The sequence below is a fragment of the Drosophila miranda genome, chromosome 3 (genome assembly GCF_003369915.1).
Source record: "Drosophila miranda strain MSH22 chromosome 3, D.miranda_PacBio2.1, whole genome shotgun sequence".
NCBI classification, from domain to species: Eukaryota; Metazoa; Arthropoda; class Insecta; order Diptera; family Drosophilidae; genus Drosophila; species Drosophila miranda.
The window spans coordinates 8,564,443-8,585,186 of record NC_046676.1 but is presented as its reverse complement, the minus strand read 5'-3'; the positions used below and the strand labels follow the sequence as shown (position 1 = coordinate 8,585,186).

Sequence of the window (20,744 nt, the reverse complement as noted above, 5' to 3'; positions counted from 1 at the left end):
TTCTAAGAATTCTTCAGTAAATATCACAAAATGGAGGGAAAGCAAAGGCCCACAAGAATGTCCACCAAAGGCGGATGGCGTTTGTTTATGGAATGCCTGGAAACCGCACGGAGAGACATAGGGAAGCAGAAGAAGAACCACAGACACGCACAAAAAGGAAAGGAAACGGGCCAAAAAACAATGAGAAATTCAACAGTTTGTTGCCAGCAACATGCTGCACGGCAACCACCTCTCCGGCCAGCAACATGGTGGCGCCTACGCTTCATTTTGGCCCCGGGTAAAATACGATGGCTCTCTCTCTCTCTTGGGCGTTTTGGCGTTTTGCCGTGTGTTGAGTTTCTTGGTTTGATAAAAGCAAAGACCAGTCCGCATTCGTAGCAGTCTGCAAAGGATTCTAGTCGCTTACGGTTCTCCAAAAGTCCCCCGTGAACTATCCAAAGTTAATCGTCGCGTGCGTTCCATTAGTAGTTGATTTTCAAAGATTTAAGTCCGATAAGTGCACAAAAGTGAATACAAAAAACAGGAAATCGAAGCAGCTTCAAAAAAGTAAATATTCTATTCAAAAATTGAGCAATTTACAAAGAAAAATCTCTTAAATATACACAATATAAACAAAATATAGATACATTAAGGAATATTAAATGGAATTTTTTTAGTATTTGTTCTGTGTATCCATCCAAGACATGTTTCACTGTATTGAATTTCCTTGAACGAAAGATGATCAGATCATTCTTTGATATACGCTTAAAGATCTCTGGAAAGTTTCAAAATGCAAATCAGATTGAAAGCAGATGCCAAAATGTATATATTTCAAAATGTACGCTCGATTTTCTAACGCTGAAACCTTGAATATTTTTTTTAAAAACAATTTATCAAATGCTGGTGTTCAAAAGTGTTCATCAAATATGCCAAAAGCTGCTTCAAATCCAGCTAAAATTAGTCAGAGCTGTCCCATGCCAGAGCTGACATTTGAGATTTTCAAAACCCTTTCGAACACTCAAAAAAAGAGAGCAACAGCATGAATATTCATGTCGCTGACAGGTTGAAGCTTGCAAATGGCTTCATTTGGTTTTCGTCGCTTCCGACCTTTTTGGCGACACTTTTTCTGCGAAGCCCGCATTCAATAAAAGGGCTCAAATAGGGACAGCCATACCTCCTCATTTGTATGCCTAATGGCCGTCGAAAGACTTGACACTGAGATGCCGTCGTTGATGTCCTTGTCTTTGTTTATTCATTCGCAAAATTACACACGATTCGGGGGGAAGGACAGACAGCAGGAAAATAATGGCTCCTCGACGGGTGTCAATGTGGCTGTTGTGGAATGCCAAGGGCCTGTGTGCCTGTGTGCTGCGTGCCAACATTTACGATGAGTCCCCATAATTTATGCTCATTCATAAATTTCCCAGCGGCTCCCTTGCACTCGGCGCCCGAGCGTATGCAACAGCAACGCAATAATATGTATATGTATGTATGTATGTATGTATGTACAGCTCTAAAAATATGGCAACCCTTTGTGCGGATTCCCTTGAAGATGTGCCCGAAATCAGAGCAGAGTGTTTCGTGTTTCGAGGCCAGATTTGCTAATTGGACGACATGCCAATTGTCACTTGCTGAGCAGCGCGTCCTCTGAATTCAATCAATCTGCAAATGGCAATTATTTTGTGCATTTATTTATAATCGCCTCGCACAGCGAACCAAAGCCCTAGAATTATTTTTGAATACATTTGAATAACTAATTTTACAATTATTTCAAATACCCTTTCTTTCCCCAAAGAAGGTAACATTTTTGATTCAATAAAAAATGTTTATACGATTACTACATTATAAAGTTTGCCATTGGAAAAAGTCAAGGGTTTTCATGGGGGGAAACTATTGTTTTCCAGAATAATCCAAGTGCTACATCTTATAGCACTCACTGGCAGGGTATCGAATATTTCAGTCGCTGAAAAACAAGCTCCCCTTGTTTTTGTTTTCGTTCCTCTTGATTCGCACAAAAGCGCATTGTACACGCGCCCGTGCAGCATAAATAAATAGGAATTGGAATATGAAAGCCGAAAAAATTATCAAAATAAATATGATTGGCGGGCAGTCGGGCAGTCGTCGTCTGACATGCCCAGAATGCTAACGAGCCCAGAATGAAGGGAAGGCCTTGTTTGCGTTTCGCCAGATAGTATTGTATTTAATGGCAATGGGAAGGAAGCGAAATTACGTTTATAAATATCTGGGTGTTCTTGGAGAAGGCAGTCGGCGGAAGACAAACAACCGCTAGATATTCCGACGTCATTTGACAGGAGCGGAGATGAGCAATGATCAATTGTGATTCATTTTAATCATTTTCTTGGTATCCCGAAGATTAATAAGATGTTTAAAATGGCAATTTGTTTGGCTTTGAGAATTCAATTGAATTTATTCTGATATTCCGACGGTTGGTCTTTGTACACAGTATTCGATCTAAATTTAATCTAATTAAAGCTTTTAACTAGTGAAAGTTCCGTACACGCACTTGATTTGCCCTATTCCCCCTGCCTTTCTATGCTCTTTTCGTGGCTATTCCCAAAGTGCCGTTAAATTTCCCAGCAGGTCACTCATTCATTGGGCCGCCGCAGAGGGGGAATTCCGCCCACAGGTATTGGGCCGTAATTATCTTTGAACAATGTCAAAACTGAAAGTGCCATTACAAAACATTCGCGCCTAGCGGTAATAATTATTCTAATTACGAGGCATTTCTTTCGAAAAGTTCTTGCCGCGCCGCGGGCCTCCTTTCCCCGGGGCCCTGGCTTTGGAGACGTTGGGGAGACGCTCCCAGCATTCAGCATAACTTTGCGGCTCTCTTTGCGGGCATTTCTTCGAGTCAGAAATCTGACACACTCGTTTCCGTTTTCCGTTTCCCTTTGCCTTGCCATGGACCTCCAGCTGGTTAATTGCGTTTTGGGGCCCAGGGCCCCATTATTATTTTTTATTATGATTATTATATCTTGATTATTATTTACACACAGCAGTGTATTATATTGGCTATATGTAAATGTTTGCATCGTTCAGTGGGAGGGACTAGTTGGACAATTGCCAGTTGTGACGCCATCAAAGGAATAAACAATGAGGAGGGGAAACCTTTAAAAACTCTTAAGTAAATATTAATATGGTGGAATATGTACACATTTAATTGTACAAACAAACTGCCACCCGCATTCGTGGCGATCTTTTGTTCGATTTTTTATGGCTCTGCTTTTTCCTGAATTCGTTGGAAAACACAGAAAGCCAACACAAGAATAATAGATGATGGTTTTTTCGACTGACTCTGATTTTCGTTCGCTGGCACTCTGCTTTGTTATTCTTGTTTTCATTTTTTCGCTCTCCTTGTGGTGGTTTTTAATTTGTATCACACCACGCAATGGAAATGGAAATGGAATTGGAAATACCAGTAATTGCGTAGCTCTCGCGCTTATTAAAAAAAAAATAAAAAAAAATGTATTTGTCTGTATAGCACGAGTATCTACCCTATTCATGAGTGGCGACCCGATAGGATCAGTTGACTAAATCATATAGTATTAGTTGATTGAAGCATACATAGATCAATCAATGTCTTTGGGCACCGAAGGTATTCTTGCTTTCCTGGTTTTGATGTCGTTCTGTTATTTATAGGCCATCATGCATACATATGTACATATGTCCTGCCCCACCTATGGCATGTCCTGGACATGTGTCCGTCCAAATTGAGTGACTGACACCTCCATTACGACGTGCCCATCCTTTATCTCAAAGTGTAAAACAAGACACGCCGTTTCTTTTGAAAGTTCTCCATAAGCATACGCACTGAACGAAACCCTCGCCACTGCGTCTCTCTCTCGCTCTCGTTCCTTCGAGCTTTCGATGGAGGGCTTTTAGCTGCTGTCTAAAAATAAGCAAAGCGCGGCCTCAGAGAAACGTTGATCAAAGCTCCAGTGCCATCAGAAGGTGAACAGATCTCGCACTGAACGACACCCCCTCCACTGTCACTCTCTTTGGCTCGCCCGCTCGCTCTCTCTCTTTGCTTTGAGCTTGCGATAATTTGCTTTTAGCTGCTAACTAAAAATAAGCAAAGCGCGGCCTCAGAGAAACGTTGATCGAAAAGCGCCATCAGTGCCATCAGACAGGGGACTAATAAGAGCCCATAAAAATGGCCACATGCAGAGCCTCCCCTGGCATAGCCCCGCCTCCCACCATCGGTAATCCGATTCTGATGCCACAGAGAATTTAATTAAAACTCTCCAAGGCACAGCAGGATGCAGTCGGGCGGCGGGCGGCGGACGGGACATGCGTGTCATGCGGCCGTGCCACAGGAAATACCACCATTCATTAGATTTCTCCCAGCATATGCAAGGCAAGGGTATTTTTTCAATAGAATTCCAACAGACTCCAACGAATGCAACGCTAATTAGATTGGCCAGAGTGACCAGCAGCAAACAAAAAAACTAGTAGACCAATAAAGCGTAATGAAATTCCAGACTGAATTGCGAGAAATAAAAACAAAAAAAAAAGTTGAAAACTTTCACAACTGGCTTAACGGGAAAACTATTTCCCCCCAGCAGTCCGTCCTCCCCACCCCCACCCAGTATGCTGCACAGCATTTTTTCACACATCTTCTTTTGCACACATTTCGAGGCGCGAGAAAAAAGGCAAATTAAAATGGCAAATTAAACACACAAAAGTCGAACTGTAAACATCTCCTAGCCGGAGCTCCCTAGCATGACAATAATTTGGCCAGAGCTGGCAGTTGTAAGATCTATATATAGAGGGATCATCATCAGCACTTTGCATGCGATGCTGTAATCGCTTTTCCACGGAGTATACAAATTAAGCCGATTATCGACAATAAATTACAAAGGAAATCGTTCTTGGATTTCTATAATTGTTTACAAAAAGATCTGCAGGAAGAAGAAGGGCATTCCGTATACTCGTGAGGCGGTGCACGTGTACATACGAGTATGTGGGTCCATAAATCAACAGATGCCTCAGAATGCTGCTACTAAATCGTTCGGCGCAGGCACAGAAAGGAAAAATAAATAAAGCAATTTATTAAAATCATCAAATGCAATAAACCATTCGATTAAGAGTACTCTCTCTCTGCCTCTCTGGGCTGGGCTGGGCTGGGCTGGTCTGGTCTGGGATTAGTTCTATTGATATGGCCATATTTCAAATGGCTTTTGCCAATTAAAAGCTATTTTTGCACCCCATAAATTGTCTCTGTTTTGTTCGAAATCGAATCGTAAATTACCGCTGCTAATTTGCTTAAGAAGTCCGACACCTCCGAGAAGATCTTTCGCTCTCTTTCGCGACAGATAGCTGCAGTGCAGGGATTTGGTTTTAACCTGCGCTATTTTACCTTCAAAAAGATACAAGGAAGACTTCCATCAAACCTCGGTAAATTATCTTCCGTTCCGCTTTCTAAGGACCCAACAAATTGGCATTTACATTTTTAACTGCATTTTTATGATGCCTGCCCTGCCAAAAAATACAATAAAATAAAATGCAATAAATAATTCTGTACTTGGTCGGGTGTTACAAATTGTCAACCTCCGGGCTTGGGCCATAAATTATACGATTTCCACCACCACCCCCCCACCCGACTAAGCCTTTTCCGGGAAAGCGAAGATTTGGTTTTCTGTTTCATCCATTTACATGCAAATCAATGTATTAGACTTCGTTTAATAACCAGCTTAAGGTATTAACTGATGAATACTATTACATTATGTATGCATGGACACATATGGATGGGATAGGCCTTGTTTCGCCTCCACCAACCCCCCACCACCCACCGCGAGTAACGGCTAGTAGTAAATGTCAATGTCAGCTCGTGCCTTTTGTTTCGCTTTGGGGTTTCGGTGCTTTGGAGTGGCGCCCAGCCAAGGATAAGTTTACGGGTATTATGCCGAGCGAAGGGGACCACTTGACGGCGAATGCCGCATCTGAGCTCTCGCTCTGGCTCTACCTGGCGCCGGCTTATTCACTCTGGCATGAAAGAGAATCAAGGTACGTACTAGTACGTACAGTCAGGCCCAAGCACACACTCAACCGAACAAGAGAAGGCATGTCTGCTCTATAATTCAACTGCTAAAACAGGCACAAGCAGTCAGTCAGTCAGTCAGTCATTCGCTCAGCCACTCACTCATTCATTTCAATTTTCCGTGCAGTTTCTTGTGTCTGCCCCGGGACTGCTGCACTTGAATACATTCAAAGGCTGTCTGTCTGTCCATGCGTGTGTGTGTGTGTGGGAGTTTTTTTCTTTTTTTTATATTATTATTTATGAATATGACTTTGGGCGACTGACATTCATACTGCTGCGGCAGATGTCTTGGTTATACGACGGTTATTTGGTGGCCTGTAAAAATGCTTTTCTAGTTGTAGAACAGCTCCACCCCGCCCCCCCAAGGCCGCAACAGGAGAATGTGCCGCGGCTGTACATTAAAGAAAAAGTGAATTATGGTCAGGTAGTAAACAGGAAATTTCCTGCACGAAAGCTAATGGAAAATGTGGGGCCCGGATGTGCCCCCCAAGTGAATTATTAGATGCATTATAACTCTAATGTGATTATTACTCGTATTGACTCGCTTGACGTCACAATCTCATGTTGGAGAGTGCACTCATAGCGATGAGAAATGGTGTGCGATTTATCCCACAAAGTATCACTTAATTGGGGGCTGGCAATGCCTGATTGGGAGTGTGACCATCAATAGCCTTGCCAGACACAAAAGTCCTTGCTTGACCAGCCCCAGGCCCAATCAATGGAAAAGATTACCTGAGGCACAATTAAGGCTATAAATAACCGTAAGCCGAGGCGGCCAACATCGGAAATCAAACACAAGAAACACTAATGCATAATTCAGACTTGGGTCGAATAGCGTCGGCGAGGGAGAAACGTTTAAAAATAGAAACAATACCGGCACGAACCCTAAAGGGGGGGGGGGGAGCAAATTGGCAGCAACAAGCACGAATAAAGTGGAAAAAGGGAAGGGGTTGCCTTTGGTAAAGGGAAAAGGAAAAGAAAAACAGAGGCCAGCGTGAGAAGTAAACAGACAAGCACTCAAATTAAATTGCAAACTGAGCTTAATGCACTTAAAGCCACGACATTCCCACAATATACTCAAGTGGGGGCGAAGCCAAGGTAGGGTAGGGATACGGATACGGATAAGGATAAGGAACAGCGTAGGACGAGCCACTGTCAATGTCAGAGGTGTGCACACGCAGACAGACGGGCAGATCCATTGACAGGTAAGCCGCTGTGGCAGTGGCAGGTCGTGCGTTCAGTGGGAGCACTCGAACACGCGCGCTTCCATTGTGCTAACAGAACCTTATGCAACGAGGCTTGATAATTGTGTGCCATGCAAGGCGGCCATTAATGATGTTACCTGATCCAAAATTATGCTATTCAATAGGATTCGCTATCGATTTCTTGGTCGTCGTGCAACCGAGATGAGACATGATAATGGGACACGAGCTTTATTTCCTTGTTCGCTTTCACCTCTATCTATTTGTTCATTAAATTCGTGTTCTTATCGATGCAATTTTTGCACTGCTCTGCACTTTTCATTACGAAACTTATATGACGGCCGTAGTTCAACCTTCAATATATAACATTAGCTGGCCGGCCCTTTGGCCTCGGGCCAAGAGTATTTGCCATTTTGCACTCTAAATTGGGAAAGTTCTCGGCCAACATTACGCCATAATCGTACCCCTCTCCCGCTCTCTCTGTCTCCCACTATCATGGAGTGATGCGGAAACGGCAGATGCCTGAGCAAAACCTTTGGGTGCAATGCAATTTCCAGTCCATAAAATGTCGGAGCAGTAAGGTCTTTATTCTGCCTTTGTCATAAGGGTCTGCAGCTAATGGCCGCCGCTGACTACCCCCCTCATTGGTTAATGTGGAAGCCGCTTGTTTTATGCTGGCAGATTGCACAAGTTCCTAAAGTGCCCGGGAACAATGTAAAAACTTTCGCCCGTCATCTCGCTAGCCTGCAAAATTAAATGAAAAGTTAATACCTATTGGTAGGTAGGGGCTCGATAAACAATGTTGGCGGAGGAGGACACAGAATGCTGCCAGCAGGAGGACAATGACAGTCAACAAGTTGGTGGTGGCACGGCATTTCTGGCACAGTGGGTGGCTTTTAATAGTAAACTGAAACAAAATGGGAATTAATTTGCACTCTTCTTCTGTCTTCTGTCTTCTGTCTCCTGATTTCCTCACTTTCTGGCTGCTAAATAGACAATATAGTCCGCTCTGCTCATTAAGCTGCATGGGACATTTCCCTGAATGACAGACCACTGTCGGGGGAATTTATGCCTCTGTGCGTCCGGTGCGTGGCTCAGCCGCAGCAGCCGCAGCAGCCGCAACAAGCTGTCAACGATTCCCACTGCAAATATCCTGTTTGGACAGGACAGATGAGCACAGCAGAGCAACAAATACAAAAACAATGATAGCTGCGAATCAATCCGAAGCTTTGATACCCTCGCAGGTCCATTCGTTCTATGCCAGCAATGTGCTAAGCATAAAGCTATAGAAATAGATATAGAAGTAAATGCTTCTTCTTTGTCTCTGCTTCCAGATTCGCTCTCGTGCTCTGCGCTTACTGTGTTCTCCCTCTGCCCAAGCCTCTGCCTTTGATTTAAGCTTCGCCCAACGGCTGCTCTTTTTTCTCTCTCTCTGTCTTAAGCTCTACTTAACTGCTGCTCTCCCGCTGCCGCGAGCTCTGCAAGTTCTGCGTTTTCTTGTTTTATTTTTAGAACCACCGCACTGCGCCCCCCGCCAGGCAGCTGTAGACATTGTATAGCAATTTCGTTTACACTTCTCCTTCCTTTATTCCGCCTTGTGACGTATTTAACTCAGATAACTTGTGACAGCACAAAAAGAGGCACATAGAGGGTGGCGAAGAGAGCGGGTCAGCAAGGGGGCTATGTACGTGGCGTACTGTCTCTTCTGTTCTGACGCTGTCGCTGCGGGGGAGTTCGGCACGAATGCAATGTGCGCTTCCTTTGCTGCATGGGATCTCCCGCTGCGGCTGTGTTTCTTTGGGTAGGGTGTGAGTGTATTTTATGATATTAATTTAAGGGTTTCAGCAAGGTTGACAACTGGGTTTCTCTGCCCCATGTCCCACACTGGCCTGACAACGGGGCTCCACCACTCCGTTACCCAATATTCAGCTAACAACAGGAACTTCCACATTCTTTACACAACATTGGGGATCTCCACTCTCCTTTTTTGCTGCATAACAAAACCGCGTATAGAACTACACACATATGTATGTGATTGCACTTCAACTAAGGCATTTGCTTGTTTTTTTTTTGTTCTACCCTTTACCCTTAGGTACTTCTCTTAGCAAGAAAAAAATACCGCATAAACAAAAAGAAATGGATTCCGCAGCAGCCGCCGCCGCCAAGCGCGTACAGATCGAGAAAGCGCATAATTTTATGCGCCAGTACCGCGATCCTGAGTCGCGGGAGCTCAAGAAGCTGTCGGCCAATCAGTTCATGGATGTCTGGGCCCACTACGACAAGGATGGTGAGTGCGATGATAAGAGATGGTGATTCTCTTAGGGATTTCCCAACATTTGTCATTGCAGGCAACGGCTACATTGAGGGCACTGAGCTGGACGGCTTTCTCCGGGAGTTCGTGGCCAGTGCCAATGTCACAGACATCAGTCCAGAGGTAAGCTTCGCCCCATTATAAGCCCCATTATAAAGCACTTTAAGCTGCCACTTCATCATATGCTTGTTCTTGCTCTCGTCCCGATCCCCCAGGCCGTCACAGACACAATGCTCGAGGAGCTGAAGTCCTGCTTCATGGAGGCCTACGATGATAATCAGGACGGTAAAATCGATATCAGAGAGGTGTGTATGGCTCAAAGGAGACTGCCTTGCATAATTCACCCGACCCCCGGGGCCACACAACAAAATGCTTCTTTGATGATGGCCCCCATGTCGTATGCGCAATGTATTCTCCCATTCAAATGACATTCACTTGAGACGCTGGCCGTGGCTCCTTGTCCCAATTGGTTTTTAAATGTCGGCACTCCCAGCTACCCCTCCCTCGTAACCGTGTCAATAATTTATTTGGCGTTTTTCCAACAAAAAAAAGTTTCGTTTCTGGCAAGGTTTTTCCCCGAAAAAAAAACTTTCTCCCCACTTATGAAATGAGTTTTTAATTGAAGTTGGACCAGCAGGCACCGCCGCAGCATTGGACTACTGAAAGCAATTTTTTTTGTATTCGGGATTGCCTTTGAATGGTGGAAAGAATAAAGCACTCTTTGGGGGCCGCACAATGGACTTTTGATAAATGAGCACCCGTAAAAAGTTATGAGGAAAGTTCAAGATCCCAGTCCCTTCCCAGGGCGGGCTTATTAAGGTACAAGTACAAAAGAAATAAAGAATTCATAATTTATGTGGTTGGTGGCATCGCTCATACGCCATGTCGAACAGAACAGAGTCTGTATCGATTGGAATGCCTGCTGGCTCATTTGCCACTATTTACCCGAAAGGATAGTCTGGTTATTCTGTCTAGGGATCAACTTTAATGTCAATAGTGCATTAATTACCAAGAGCAAATAATAAAAATGCAAATATTGCACTCGCGCAGAGAGAGAGAGCGCAAGTGAAAAGTTTTTGAATTTGATCGGGCCACAGCTGATTAAAGTAGAGGGTACGGAAACCAGAGGGCTTCCAGATTCAACACTTCAATTATGTCGGAAAGTTTTTAATGAAAGCCAAGAAGAAAACTTGGTCTGTCTGCTCAGTTTCACATTCCGGTTGAGGAAAATCCGGGCTGCACCAGAACCAGAGCTCTCACCGCCGTTTCGGAAACTGTTTCCAGAAGCCCGCTCTAAGGACACCCCATACAATATGCATTTGAAACTTTAGTTATTGTCAAGTCCCGCCCCGCATTGAAACAGACGAAATTGTATGCCACTCGTCTCTCTACACCATTCACAGCTGGCTCAACTTTTGCCCATGGAGGAGAATTTCCTTTTGCTCTTCCGCTTCGATAACCCACTGGAATCGAGCGTGGAATTCATGAAGGTAAGTGACAAGCTAGAGGTTCCCCTTCGCATTCCCGACCGAGAATTCCCAAATCGATTTGTCATTGATTGTACCTTTTTATTTGGAATTCCAAACCAATTAGATCTGGCGCGAGTATGACACCGACAACTCGGGCTACATTGAGGCGGATGAACTGAAGAACTTCCTTCGCGATTTGCTCAAAGAGGCCAAAAAGATCAATGATGTGTCCGAGGACAAGCTCATTGAGTACACTGATACTATGGTATGTATGGCAGCTCTCTTGAATTCTTACAACCAGTATGACAGGCTTTCGGAATCAATCACCGCAAATAAAAGCTGTAAAAATCCCTTGCATTAGCTGTTAGCACTTTCCTCCATTTCCGGTGTAAGTCCTAATGAATTTTCCCGCACTTTCAGCTGCAAGTCTTCGATGCCAACAAGGACGGACGTTTGCAGTTGTCGGAAATGGCCAAGTAAGTGTCCTTGAAGACCTGTGCAGTGTCGGTGATGGCGACGGTGGGCGTCTGACAACCTCAACTTATTTATTGCAGATTGCTTCCGGTCAAAGAGAACTTCCTTTGCCGCCAGGTGTTTAAGGTAAGTGACAAGCGATATGACATTGATTTCCTCCCTGAAAGAAATAAACGAGTACATAAGTAGGCATATCCAAATCGAGGCAACTGATCGTTCGATTGAGGAAATTGCCCCAGAAAAGATAGCATCAATCAGTGTGGAGTGCTCAGAGTGTAGCCGTACCAGTATGGCTCGAACAGACCTCCTTCTTGGCTTGCCCAACACGTTTACTTGCACTTTGGTTAGCTTTGTTTTTAGTCCCTCACTAGCTCTAGCCGAAGCCTGGACTTGCCAACTAACCTAGCTTTGCAATTAACTCAACAAGCAATGCATTCAGCAAAATAATACATTTATAATTTCATTTAATTATGCTTAATTGATATCAATTATTTTCCAGCAATGTCTGTGTCGACTTAAGGGAATTGACATCCTAAATTGATTGGGGAACAGATGGATGGTGGGAATCTGTAATTAGCCCTCTCCATGTCTATTCTCATTATTTTAAGTACTTCCTTGAAGGAGCAGCAGCTGCAGTTGGGCAGTATTTTGCTCACTGCGCTCACTCATGCGGAGGATTGGATTCCATACGGATTCCATTCCAAAAACACCCAGGCACACACTCCTAATGCTCTCTCATTGCAAGAATGTAACGTTTATTCAACAAATTCAATTCAGAGCTCAACATTGAAATCGAGAGCCCATAAAAAAGGTATAACCCCAGCAAACTCCAGCAACAAATTGAATCCTCTTCCGCAAGGCAATCCCCGCCTCAGGAAAATTCTCGCTGCGTCGCCGAAAATAAAGTCATGGCCGAGGCCATAAATAGCTCCGCCGAAAAAAAAGAGACAGAGAAATATTGTCTAGAAACGTAAAAATAAATGTAGCAAAATGGTTGCAGAGCTCAGGTGAAATAAACCCCACACCCCACACCCCACACACCTCAGGTGCCATCATCCTGTACCGCTATGATGAAATTGCGATGCGTGGGAGCCTTCGAAATCAATTTCGCATCCCCTTTTGGCTTGTCCGTGTCCCAACAGATTTGATGTTTTTGGGATTGGGTTCTAAAAAAAAAGAAGGAAAACGAATGCATAGGCAAAAAGTAAAAGGTAAAATGGCCCACGCCAGATGGAATGGCCTCATGAAATACTTAAATATCAGTTTTCACCAAAAAAAAGAGACCCAAACAATTAGCAAAGTTTCAGCCCTTTTTCAGGGAAGCAAACTTTTCTGAGCCTGCCACCAGATGCCGGGAAAAATCCCTTGGGAAATTCTGGCAGGGTGTAGGGGGGGGGGGAGTGTAGCGCTGGCAACTCATTACAAAATTCGAATTGAGCAAATGTCGGCGAAACCAACTGCGGCTAAATGAAGCACGCAGATGTCAGATGTCACGTAAGAGGCCGCAGAACAGCACTTGGCCAAAATATATACTCACACTTTGAGCGTGTTTTCCGTTTTCGCATTTTAAGCATGCTCAGCAGACTTTTGGCCAGGAAACGACACAACTAAAGAACAAGAAACGCCTGTCTTGGCCTCCAAGGCGGCGCACCAGATGTTTAAGGCAAGAAATTGTGCCGAGACAAATGCTGAAGCCCCAAGAAGAATTTATATATGAATTGTGTAACATTTGGGCTAAATCTTCTGGAAAAGTAGGATTTCATAACACACATAAATTCGATCAGGGCTGTCTTACCTTGGATATTCCCCAGTTTGCTGAGCACAGACCACACACAGCCCCTTCCAAAGAGCACGGCAGTTTGTGTTCTTCCGTCAACTCCTTTCCGTCTGGCGTGTCGTTTCCTGTTACCAAAGAATACGGTTTGCGGTGTTTTTCCTGCCAATCAGTTGGGCTACACAGGGAGAGTGGGGTGTAGGGGGTCTAACAGTTCCTTTTGGCCGCCCAGACCTCCTTCTGTTATTTGCTGCAAATGTACGTGATTCAGTCGCATTGGGCGCTGCTTATTGACAGTTGCCATTGCCGATGAAGCAGGAGGTGGAGTGGTCTCACATCGCACAGACACGGTACAGTGGGGACACGGGGGGTGGGGACTAATTCAAAAGTGTTGCATCCAAGTTCTGCCTGTTTCTGTTTGTGTTGCCAGCGTGCAATTTCCATGGGATAAAATCACTCTCTACACGTACATGCGGCCAATGAACGAAAATTGAAAACAGTGAAAAAAATGAACACACCAGCTGGTCACCAACTGGAAAACCAGTCAGGCAGTTTCACAATTACGGATGTAATTCCCATGCAATTGTTATAAAATCTAGTACCAGCGGCTGCCAGTCCGTGTACCAATCTGTGGCTTGATACTCCACTGTCTGTATGTACATCGATCCATGCTGGGATCCTTAGTCAACTATCGCTTGTTAGCTTGCAACATCCCCAAAGGAGTAACTTTCATTTCATCACTAGAAACATTGTTGTTGGAACTGTTGGCATTTTGTGGACTTGGGATGGGGCTTGGGCGTTGCTTTTGCTTTTGCTGTGGCACATGAGCACATTCTGGTGTGCATCCAACGCCAACGATGCAGCAACGCCACCATGGAGCAGGCCACAGCCACTGCCGCAGCAATGAACACTGAACAATGCTTGTTCACGGTATGAGAGTCCTACGTATTTGCTCATTGTTACAGCTGGCAGCACAAACGACATTTTATTTGGCTTTTATTGACGCAGCGTGTGCGAGGAGTGCAGGGAGCTGTGGCTGGAATCATGCATCACAATGTGAAACGAAACGAAACGAAACGAAACAAGTTGGATTTTAATCGAAATATCCAGTGGAGACGACAAGGTTGCTGTCCCACCGAGCAAAGGAAGCAGCAGTCACCTGACCACCTCCGATAGCAGCTCTGTCCTTGTCTCTGAAGACCCATAAAAGCCACGAAGCAGAAGCTCAAGCAGCCATAAAATAGGCGCTTCCAGCACATTTACCGAAGGTGCACTTATTACTTTTTTATAATTTCTTAGGACCTCCATAAAAACGGGGCATGCATCAGCATTTTGATAAGCACAGCGGGACAGGGCAGGACTGCAGTCACAACGCTCCGAAAAGTTGACCTCAACTTGGTCGCACGGCTTACACTGAACTGCGGGCAACTTTACTAAGCATTTTCTTCAATATTTTGATCCTGTTCAGGCAGAAATGTCTGTTTTCTGCAGCACAGTGTAGCTGGCCTCCCTTCCCCTTCCCGCTGGCTGGCTCACGGCCAAACTGGCAGAAACCTTTATGCTAATGCACATCACGTATTCGCCGCATGCACCGCAACGAACAGTGACATAATGTGCAGCAACAGGACAGAGAAATGGAAATGGAAGTGGAAGTGGAAGTGGGAGTGGGACTGGGGGATCAGCAGAAGCTGATGCTGGTCCTGAAAGTGGACTGCCCCACAGATGCGATGGTTTTAATGTCCGTTAATTTTTGTGACACAGTAAGAGACTTGGCTAAGTGAAAACGTGACCAGGGCCTTTTCCGATGACTCGACACAGACATGGCGGTTTTTCTTTTATTTTAATTTTGTATGTATTCTTATAAACTAGATAAAACCAGCGATCAACTGCAAGCGGCAAATATTTTGCACTCCCATTGGTCTTGCGTAGACGTATACTTGATATTTCTGAGATTCTTTTAGTTTTGCTGCATCCTAGATCCTAGATCGCTTAGCTTACTAACTAAACTCTAGACTAAACCAGTGACATTCTAAAATTGGTATCGGATGAAAGCCAGCAACTTAATTAAATACTTACAATGTGTATCGGAGTAATATAATGAAAATGAATCCGATTTGGATTGAGTTGCCGGCTTTTCTGATTCGGACTAAAACAAAAGAAAACTTGAATTTTAATTTACATTTCTCAACTCTTCTCTAACTTTCTATATATATATATATATTTTATTTCGTTTTTCCCCCGCCTTTCTCCTCTATGCCCAACCAACTACCAACTACATACATATGTACCTATACGAACTATGCATATATTTCGATAATCCTGTGCGTTTTTATTTTCTAAACCAACAACATAACAATAATCAAACAACAATCAACAATAAATACCGTATACCGAATTAAATAATACTCTGCACGTGACATCAAACATGTCGGGGCTGCCAACTACATATTTCTCACACGTTGCTCCAATAACCAAATGCAATTCGAAAACCAACTCTACCAACCATATGCTGTGTATATACACACCAATATAATATCTCCAATAAACTGCACTGCAACTGCAAAAAATAAACAATCAAAAAACCAAATCTTCCCTACTGTAACCATACACTCGAATATTCCTGCAATTGAAATAAATAACCAAAAACTGTATATGAATATAAAACCACACTCTGAAGGAGGGCATTGATGTAAGTATTTATTTCCCATGCAAACACCGAATTAAAAAAAAAAAAAGCCCCAAAAGGCGAAAAATTCCCCACTGGATGGCGTTCTATTATACATATGATAGATTCTGGCCAGAGATATATATATTTACACGCAGAGAGAGACGCCATAAAAACCGTCAATAAAATTTTGGTTTTTTGTGTTTGTATCGTTCAAGAGTTTTTGTTGAACACTTACTTTGCGAAAGCCAAAGCATATATTTGTATTGAATTTTCTTTTGTTTTCCTGGTATTGTAGATTGATTGTGTTGTGTACGTAGCTAGTATATTTCCCAAGCCAAAAAAAAAACAGAAACTTTACTGCCCAAAGCTGCTTTGCATTTGATTAGATTCGTGTGGGTTTGGAATGCATGGACGCAGCATGAAATGTTATTCCTTTGATAATTTCCCTTTGTATTTTCTGGTTGAATGGGAATGCGAATGTGATTTTGCTTTGGATGTTTTGTGGCCTGGCGGTGGGAGAAAAATACCTAAGGCACTTATAAACACGTGAAAATAAAGCTAAGCAACAGCTCCACCTAAAACCAGAGAGCAAAGGTGGGAAGAAAGCTCTCTCTCTCTCTCACTCACGCTCTCTGTCTATGCAACTTTCTGAGAAGCTAATACACAATGAAGATCCGTTAGTCCTCAAGCTTAGTTCTCCGCAAAAGCACTGGTTAAACGAAACTGCAGCTGATTTGCAGCGGAGCCACGCTTATTAGTATTTTCATATCTATAGCTATACAACAAAATATGGAGTACCACGGCGTTCAACAAAAAATATCTTTTTGCCTTTGAAATGTATTTCTATAGATTACACATTCGAGTACACATCACAGCAGGCCACCTCGTTTAGCCAGAACTTTATGTTTGTGGACAGAGAGCGAGAGAGAGCGTACGAGAGCTTGCAATTAATAAGAGCTTACTGCAGATTATCATTAGGAGGGCACTCTTCCCTCTTTTCTGTGCACTGAGGCCCAACTGAGAATGATAGCTATGGGCTACTAATTAGACTTTTGATGGCATTTGTATTTGTCCACCCAATGGCACACTTAGCACATGCACACATATTCGGAGGCTGGGATGGTACGTGAACAGCTTTAGACCTAACCTAATGTGGGGTCCGCAAATTACACATTTGCCGCGCTACCACCTCCCATCACCGGGAGCGAGAACATAACCTTTTGCATAATTTAGTCATTGAGTGAGAGGAAGAAGAACTTTGAGGCAGTGCCATATGGATAATGGCAGCCACAGCCGCAGCCGCTGGCGCTGGCGCTGGCAGCGGGTCTCAAAGTGTTGAAGTGTAAAATAATTACTTCATTTTAGCAATGGATGAGCGTCACGTTCCGGGCGAAAGTCGACTTAAGTATGAGCAATTTGACAAAAGAGCGGGGCAACAACAACAACAACAACAACAACAACAGCGTGTGTGGCATTCAATTCCAAGAAAACGGCTGCCGAAAAAATGAATTTGAGCAAATGGAACGCGCTAAACTTTTTTAATGCCGGGATGAACATATTTTTGATGGCTTAAGCGCAGCTCAAGAAAGGGGTGACAAGAAAAGGGCACAGCCTCTTAATGGGTTCGTAATCCCCTTAAGACCGCACAAGGAATGCGCCAAATGCGTTGTCGCGGCCAAGGATAACAGAAGTAACAACACCTTGAGCTCCACCTCGTAACTTTTGGGGCAGCTCTTGAGGCGCCGTACCGCGCCCAGCTGGCCTCTCCACTAACTTTGAGCTTGGGCGCCGCGAGGGCTGCATTTCATTACATAACCACCGAAAAAAAAAAAAACAAATTGCATGTCTGTGTGTGCCTGAGTGTGTGTTTAAGGTATAGTACACTCGCATGGATGTGGTAGTGGTAGTGGGAGTATGAGTGAAAAGAAAAGAAAAGAAAAGAAAAGTAATTCGAGCACAAATGGAATCGATAAATTCTTGTACTCTCGGGGCGGGAGGGAACGGAACGGAGCCCAGCCTCGACGGAGGCTAATGTACGGGAAAAATGGCCAGCACCTTTGGAATAATTCTTGTTAATTAGGAACTGTCAATGGCATAAGCACACAATTGGCAGAATGTTTCATTTAGCTTAATTATACGAAGGCTTTCAGCATTAGCATAATACAAATGTAATAACAAATGTCTGTAAATATGGAATATGTATGTATTTTTGTCCTGCCCCTTACATGCCATATGCTGGTATCCTTAGGGGATATTTTCCCGAGGAAGATTTGGGAAGAGCGAGATAGTTTGTTAGCCCACCCAAACCCACATGTTGCATGAAATGCATGCATTCGACAGCTTTGTATGTAACAAATCATTTCGGAAATCGCACAAAATCGCACACAAATCATATAGAGCCGATATATGATGTCGTAAAATCAAGCACCTCCTCTCCGATTCCATCATTGCATGATTATCGCGGACCCATCTTGTTTGTGGGATCTGAAAGGTGTGCTTTGGTGAATCCTCTAACTGTTGGATGTTACTCCCACTGTAAAGAAAGTTCCACAGCTAAAGTTTTAGCATACTTGCAGAGGAAAGTATGGAGAAAAACTGAATTTTATTTGTGAATATTCTGTACTGAAGTGAATTTTCGACAAAAATCAATCTGGAAAGTATGCTAAACCTAGTTGTTATAGCTGTGGATAAACCACTACTGTCTGTTCAAAATGTTTATATCCAATGGTATATTAGGAAACGCATTAAATGTTTGCTCCCATCTCTCCCTCATCGCAGGGTGCCACAAAGCTGACCAAAGACGATATAGAGAAGGTGTTCTCGCTCTACGATCGCGTAAGTAAACATTGAAATCTGTCAAGAAGTCAACAGAAATGTCAATCAACTAAAAATCTTGCAGGACAACAGCGGCACCATTGAAAATGAGGAGCTCAAGGGCTTCCTCAAGGATCTTTTGGAGCTGGTCAAGAAGGTAAGTTTCAGTCAGGGCCATCGGCGGCTGGTCTTATCAACGTTTCGCTATTGTGAAATACAGGACGACTACGATGCCCAGGATCTGGCCGCCTTTGAGGAGACCATCATGCGGGGCGTGGGCCATGACAAGCACGGCAAGATCTCCCGCAAAGAGCTGACCATGATCCTCCTGACACTGGCCAAAATATCGCCCGACGACGAGGAGTAAAGGGATTTTTAGCCGATTCCATATTTGTCACCCATTTTTGGTAAGCCCCAAAATCTAGGCACCGAAGGCCACGAGGCAATTGATTACTTTAAACCTGCTGAAAAATTAGCAGAATATAAACGATTTTGGTAAAGATGGAGGATCTCCACAGCAAATGAAATGGAGATGCTACCCGAAACAAAAAGCAAACAAATAAAAAAACAAAAACTATTGGTAAAACTATATATAACATAAATGTTTCAAGCTTAAATAAATGTTTATCGTATGTTAAGCTATTGAGAGTATATATGTATGTATTTCCTCCCCAAACTGAAACACCAAAGATATATTTACTCCAAGCCGAAAATTTATCCAAGCAACACTAAATCGAGCCACTTATTTTAAAGTAAAACAAAAGAATTAAACCAAATTCAGTACAGTACATCGATTTTATATTATATTATATTATATTATATTATATATTTACGTATATTTTCTAAATGTATTTGCCTATATATAGATATATACACATACATATATATATTTATTTTTTTTGTTAAATTACAAAACGATAACTTAAAATAAATGTAGCTAAACTTAAGAACACAACAGAATCAGTCGTGATTTATTTGAGATTGTATTTACATATAAATATATAAATGTGTGTGGCTAGAACTAGTAGATAATTGTTGTTAATAATTGTGGATTGTGGATATATTTATGCAACACAGCACTATACTTTTTGGTGTGCTAATCGTACATTTTGCCAAGCCTCGATCTGATTGTATTCCGTGTAAATGTAAAACGAAATTAGCCTGCACTCATTTTATGGTAGAGTTCTCCACCACAAACATCAATCAATCAATCAATCAAGAGGCACTTGGAACCGCCCGAGGGTGGGGCTTGTTCCAACATCACCTGACACGACACCATCGTGCACGAGCCTGGAGCGTTCTGTTCTGGCTGTTGCAACATCAGTCACAGTTGGAACGCATCTGGCAGTCGTCCTTGTTGTCTGTGTAAGTGCTGCAAAAGGATTTTCCACCCGAGGGCACACACAAGAGGAGTCTCTTATTTATCTTTTTAAATAAAATTGGAACAGCTTTGACTACTCTAAAACTAAACGAAATCTATAGGAAAATCAAAGGTTAACCCATAAAGCTATCTATCTGAACTACTTCTAGAACGTTTTTTCAAGGTGCTATTACTATATAATTACACAGCTATGATTTAGCCCTTTCGAGTTTCCAAAATCGATACTAATCCTATGCAATTTCAAGTCTATTTTTCCAAGAAACCAAAACAAAACAAACCTATCTATATACATATATATATAAAGTATATTAATTAAATTGTAAGCTTTAAGTCGCAAAAACATTTGATTACATTTCAAATCGAACATTACGCAAGTTACTCAAATGGTGCCCTGATCGGGTCGAAAAAAGTATAAAAACAGTCCGTTCTTTGCAGTCGGAGAACTTGTACGCGTCCGTAAATGCCAACTTAAAGATACATATAAATAAACTAATTACGATACAACTCTATATATGGTACTAACGCTAATACATAAGATACTCGTACTGTTCACACATGGTAAAGCTTCGAAAACCGACTTTCTCTATATGCGATACAACAACAACAAAAAG

General features: G+C 43.0%; 1 protein-coding gene across 2 annotated transcripts; it reads left to right on the top strand.

Moving 5' to 3' along the window:
- Positions 1 to 371: 371 nt before the first annotated feature.
- LOC117187696 (calbindin-32) lies at positions 372 to 19,269 on the top strand. 2 transcript variants are annotated; one of them, XM_033390405.1, is made up of 12 exons: positions 372 to 546; positions 9,335 to 9,529; positions 9,591 to 9,676; positions 9,769 to 9,858; positions 10,957 to 11,043; positions 11,147 to 11,287; positions 11,443 to 11,498; positions 11,577 to 11,622; positions 15,948 to 15,959; positions 18,717 to 18,773; positions 18,838 to 18,909; positions 18,973 to 19,269. In XM_033390405.1, exons 2-12 carry the CDS (start codon positions 9,379 to 9,381, stop codon positions 19,117 to 19,119), a joined length of 945 nt encoding a protein of 314 aa, XP_033246296.1. In that variant the 5' UTR covers positions 372 to 546; positions 9,335 to 9,378; the 3' UTR covers positions 19,120 to 19,269. The 2 variants fall into 2 exon arrangements, with proteins under 2 accessions (XP_033246296.1, XP_033246297.1); XM_033390406.1 differs by lacking the exon at positions 15,948 to 15,959 and having other exon boundaries at positions 373 to 546.
- The last annotated feature ends 1,475 nt before the right edge of the window (positions 19,270 to 20,744 follow it).